At 45.6% G+C, this 5,000-nt stretch overlaps 1 protein-coding gene across 3 annotated transcripts in view; it reads right to left on the bottom strand.

Annotated features, from left to right (window-relative positions):
- The window catches only part of asic2 (acid-sensing (proton-gated) ion channel 2), a 168,124-nt gene that overhangs the window by 4,155 nt on the left and 158,969 nt on the right, over positions 1-5,000 (bottom strand). For all 3 annotated transcript variants that reach the window (XM_062446264.1, XM_062446269.1, XM_062446256.1), the window contains 3 exons: positions 3,203-3,353; positions 2,540-2,596; positions 293-446 (listed from right to left, as the gene is read on the bottom strand). In XM_062446264.1, coding sequence (XP_062302248.1) covers positions 293-446; positions 2,540-2,596; positions 3,203-3,353 — 362 coding nt within the window. The remainder of the gene's footprint in view (positions 1-292; positions 447-2,539; positions 2,597-3,202; positions 3,354-5,000) is intronic.

Genomic DNA, 5,000 nt, shown 5'->3' with positions numbered 1-5,000 from the left:
AGCAACCTGTGAGACAACGTAGGCATACTCAATCTGTTAACCAAGCTTTTCTCAGTGACATTATACTCTGTCTCTTGAGGTGGTTATTCGAATAATGAATAACTTAATTTCCTTCAAAGGGTACCGCTGCTATGTATTGAGCATTTGTCTGGCAAACCATCTGGACTGTGATCTATCTACACGTGGGCGTGTTCAAATCCTCTTTACGGTACCTGCACACTGTTCTCAAGAGTCGCAAGGCCTCGTGGGCGTGTGATGAGGACCGGTTGGGCTGGAGCAGAGTGTCACTCACGTGATGTATTTCTCCGACCTGTTGAACTTCTTTTCCAGGTAGCGTGCTGAGGTCTTGCTGGGGATCTTCACCATGGACAGCTCCTTGTTGTAGCGAGTCATGTTGCATGGTGCCCTGCAGATGCAATTACTGCTCTCCAGCATGGACAGCTTAGCTACGGGGAGGCAGGGAAGGGGCGATAGAGGGGAAGGGAAGAGGGAGGCCAGGCGGGGGGGGGGGGGGGGGGGGGGGGCAGAAGGGCAAATCTTGTCAGCCGGAATGGATGAGCAGAGACGTTGTCCATGACAACCGCGTAAGTATAGAGTGTTGAACTCCTATTGTTTATGACAGCTGGGGGGAAACAGGGTTGCCATCTTTTCTCATTCCGAGCACAAGCCAGGGTTCACCCACACGTCCTGGACCACGCTGCACTCGGCCTTAAACCATGTGTACCAAACTATGCTCCCTCATGAAAAGCCCAGGCTATTGTTGATGTCAACATCATGGTAGGGAGTGAATACAGTCCAACAGGAACATCACATGACTGCCATCGCAGATGCCTCCCCCACAACCCTGGCACTGAGAGACTGGCTGCTGTGTTTTAAACATGTTGTCCCTAGACAGACTAGACTCGGACTAGGAGAGAGCCTCAGATAGGAGACGGCAAAAGTGGAAATCCACTTCCTTCAGACCACACAGGTGGATGATGGCAAGCCTGACTAACTTGTCTGATAAAGCGTTTTCTAACATACACTCAACTGTGAAGTTTCCAATGATGTTCGAAACTAACTGGTCTGAGCAGCACCAAACCCAGTCCTCCTGACATCCCCTTTCCTGCTTACGAACAATCTCTCAGAAAATAGAGGGAAAATATGACCAAAACCCCTTTCTTTCACAGTGTCTTCATTCTGCTGGATGGCCAGGAACCTCAGAGCTGGGTACCTGCCAGACATACTGATGTCCTGCAGGGTTCAGCTGTCACGTAATTGCAAAAGGAAATTCAATATGGCATCTCGGTCGCCTCTTATTTCCATTCAAATAAGGGGTTATTGGAGTTGGGTAGCACTGTGCATTCATTAGCCTGGTTTAATTTTCTCGCTGTGTCTCTCCCTTTCTCGCTCTCCTGTGTCTCTCTCATCTTCACTTCATTTTTGTTCTTTTCATGTAATTATAAGGATAGCACATTAATGTTTAAACACTTTCAGAAACTCAGCCTTCAGCTTTGGATATAATAAGCTAGTTACAGTTTGACAATCACGTCCACAAAACAATTATACCAGGGGTTATAATTGTTATTTATGAACATTACCATATTTCCAGGGCTCCATGGCCATGAAACAGAAGGCAAAATAACTGCCTGTGCAATTAGCTGCAGAGGGCAAGCCGCCTTCAAAATCCCAAACCTCGATGTAGAGAAACAAATTCTGCTGTCCCCCATTAAAACAACAGAGAGCTCCACATACGCAACACTCTCCCCAAACACCATGACTGACATCTCTTGGAAATGAGTGAAAACCTTTACTGGTGGGTGTAACAATCTGGCTCCAACCAGAATGTGTACCGAAGGTTCAAAGTGTGTGTGTGTGTGTGTTAATGGTAGTTCAACCATTTTGAACCAAACTCAGAGCCAGAGCTGGACTGGACTGAAATACAGCTCTATCTCCAGCTCCTCATTACTACTTAGCTTCAGATTCTTGTTAGAGCCACAATGTCTAATTACAGAGCGGGAGAGCGAGCCGGCATGCACACTGCCAGGGCCTGCGCCCTGCAGCTCAAATGTGTAGGAGAGAGACACATTTCTGGCAATAATGTCGGCCCAATGTCGGCGATCACTTCCATCTCACAAAGCGCATAAGCATCTTTCAGTGAAGATAATTGAGATGACTGGACATTTCATGAGTCCCTCCAGTGTGTGGCGAAGCTAAGTTAATTTGAAACTCCATACAGCAAAGGTGGGAACTGAAATTCGTTTTTAGTTTGAAAACACGAATGATTCAGAGTAATGTCTTTTATTCCACAGCCTGGATGTGGTGAGGGGCAGCCTGAAGCGAAGGCTTCTCATGCTTCAAACCCTCTGTTATTCTCCACTGAGGCAAAGAGAGTGTATGTGAAAGACTTTTAAAAGGAGAATCACAGCTACAGTATCCATACTTCAAGTGACCAATCATCTTTTTGTGCTATGTGTTTATAGACGTCCTTATGGGTGTGTGTGTAGGCACTGTGTATGAGTGTGTCTGTGTGCTTATGCTTCTGAGCATTTAGACTTACCAAGGGCAGGCTCAGCACAGTCTTTATACTGCTCAGGAGTGCAGAATGCAGCATCGCCTATGCGGAGACACAAGGAGATTTTCAATTTAGCTTGTCTTCAAAAGAAATCGGGTCAAAATGAACTACCTCTAAATTGCTTACACCCCCCCCCCCCCCCAACAAACAGCTCTGGTTATTCTAGACGGTCAAGGAGAAGCAAACTATTCATTGTTGGTTGGAATCTATATTGGCACAGCTAGGAGAGAGAGAGAGAGAGAGAGAGAGAGAGAGAGAGAGAGAGAGAGAGAGAGAGAGAGAGAGAGAGAGAGAGAGAGAGAGAGAGAGAGAAGAGAGAGACAGAGAGAACAGTGATTGAGAAAAAGTTGTAATAAATTGTTTTATTCAGAGCCTATTCGTGATTTTCCACTTTAGAAAACTGCAGCAAAACAAAACACATGGACACCCTTATAGATTATTTACATTTAAATTCCCAAACAAACTGAACATACAGATTCGTTCCAATTTACTTTACTTTAAATACACCCAAGTTCTATTGTCTGGGTCAAAATACTTTTGGAAATATTTTTTTTAATAACATTTAAAACGGTTGACATATTGCATTTGTCATAATAATGCTCCAAAAGCCTCAAGGCTTCAGAGGTGTGTGTGTGTGTGTGTGCTTACCAGGCATGTGTACCATCCTGCAGTTGCAGTTCTCTATGATGTAGAGAGTCTCGCAGTCAATCCTGCAGGCTGTCACACTGTACACCTGGAAGAAGCCAGAGTCCAGGGCCCTGGACTCACACTCCCCCCACGGGGGTGGCAGGTAAGTCAGCTACAACACACAGCACACAGGCCACAGGTGAGCAGAGAAGCAGGTAAGCACTGCCGTCTGAGACTGACATTCAAGTACACACAGCCAGTACAAGTAGTACGCTGGCAAACTCAAGATGATACTGTGCACATTTTGGAAACAAGCCCCCTCTTTGCTGTCTTGTCCCGGAGGTATTTTCAGGACTCGGGAGGTCTGATTGCAGCCGGGTCTTGGTTTCCAGCAGGCAGTTGGGTAGAGGACACAGAGATCCGATGGGGCAGAGAGGAGTGCATTCACAGATCCACATGCTTTGGCTGTGACTTCCCACAACAACAGGCTCTGTGAACACAAATCTCCAAATGTGGCCTCCCTGCCTGTGGCTCCGGAGACAGCGTGGCAAATGAGAGGACGGGGACAGCAGGAGAGCCCATCTGCCCACAACACATGCAGCCTATTCCAGCATCCATCTCCCATCGCGCTCTGCTCCCAATCTCCAGTCTCTGTCAACACGATGCATTGTGGGAAACGTGGTTTCCCCTGCCAAAATGACAGTTTTTTGTTTTGTTTTTGGATCAAAGTAATGAATATCCCGCCAGTCAGAATCTGGCTCCTACATACTTGTTAGCCCAGAAATACTTGGACACAAGGACCATCTACCAGAAAGAGATATTAGTTTGTCGTTTGTCTGATGTATTCCTAGTTTAGAATAATACAAACGTTCAGACTTACAAAATAGGAGGACCACTGATTTAACTCTATCAAGCAGTATACAGACATTATTCACCAAAAACCACTGTGTCCTTCTTTTTACATTTACATTTAGTCATTTAGCAGACGCTCTTATCCAGAGCGACTTACAGTAAGTGCAGGGACATTCCCCCCGAGGCAAGTAGGGTAAAGTGCCTTGCCCAAGGACACAACGTCATTTTGCACGACCGGGATTCGAACCGGTAACCTGTCTAACGGCTCCCAGAAATCAGCCCTGGGAGAGACTTCTAGAGACTTCTAAACAGCATCTATTCATCTATTCAGACAGGTGCTCCTCGTCAGTCAATAACCGTCATCATCCCCTTCTCAGCTCATGCGGCTTGATGTACTAATTAGACCAGCTTTTGGCACAACCTGATTATTTGCGTGTAATCAAATAATCAAAGTGGTTCAATGTCAGCCGCCACTGTGCTGAGATCAGCTGACATGATTAAGGGCTCTCTAATGGTGGCCAGGCCTCCCTGGCCTCCCTGAAACATAATTAATCAATGCATGACACATTCTCAGCTGCAGATGCTAAAATACACTTTCTGTAGGAGAGACGTTGTTTAAAAAGCCTATTTCTGAACACGACAAGCCATAGTGTTACAGTGGAGAGCTGTGGAGATTGTGAGAGGGAGAATGCACACATATCTACAATATTTAATGTGGTATGTTAACAAGGCCAGACTACTGCTCCTTCCTCTGATGCAGTCCCACTGTTTGCTCCACGGTGCTCCACTGTGCTCCACACATTTATCTCTATGGCAACGGCACAATCATTTTGATCCTTAATCATTATATTTAGATCCTATTTCACTATATTGACGATCCTAAATTATTATACTGAGATCCCGAGTCATTATAGTTATATCATTAATCATTATATTGAGATCCTAAGTCATTATATTGCAATCCCAA

Source organism: Osmerus eperlanus, chromosome 2 (genome assembly GCF_963692335.1).
Source record: "Osmerus eperlanus chromosome 2, fOsmEpe2.1, whole genome shotgun sequence".
Taxonomy (NCBI): domain Eukaryota; kingdom Metazoa; phylum Chordata; class Actinopteri; order Osmeriformes; family Osmeridae; genus Osmerus; species Osmerus eperlanus.
Note: the sequence above shows the minus strand (reverse complement) of the source record. Positions and strands in the feature narration are given on the sequence as shown.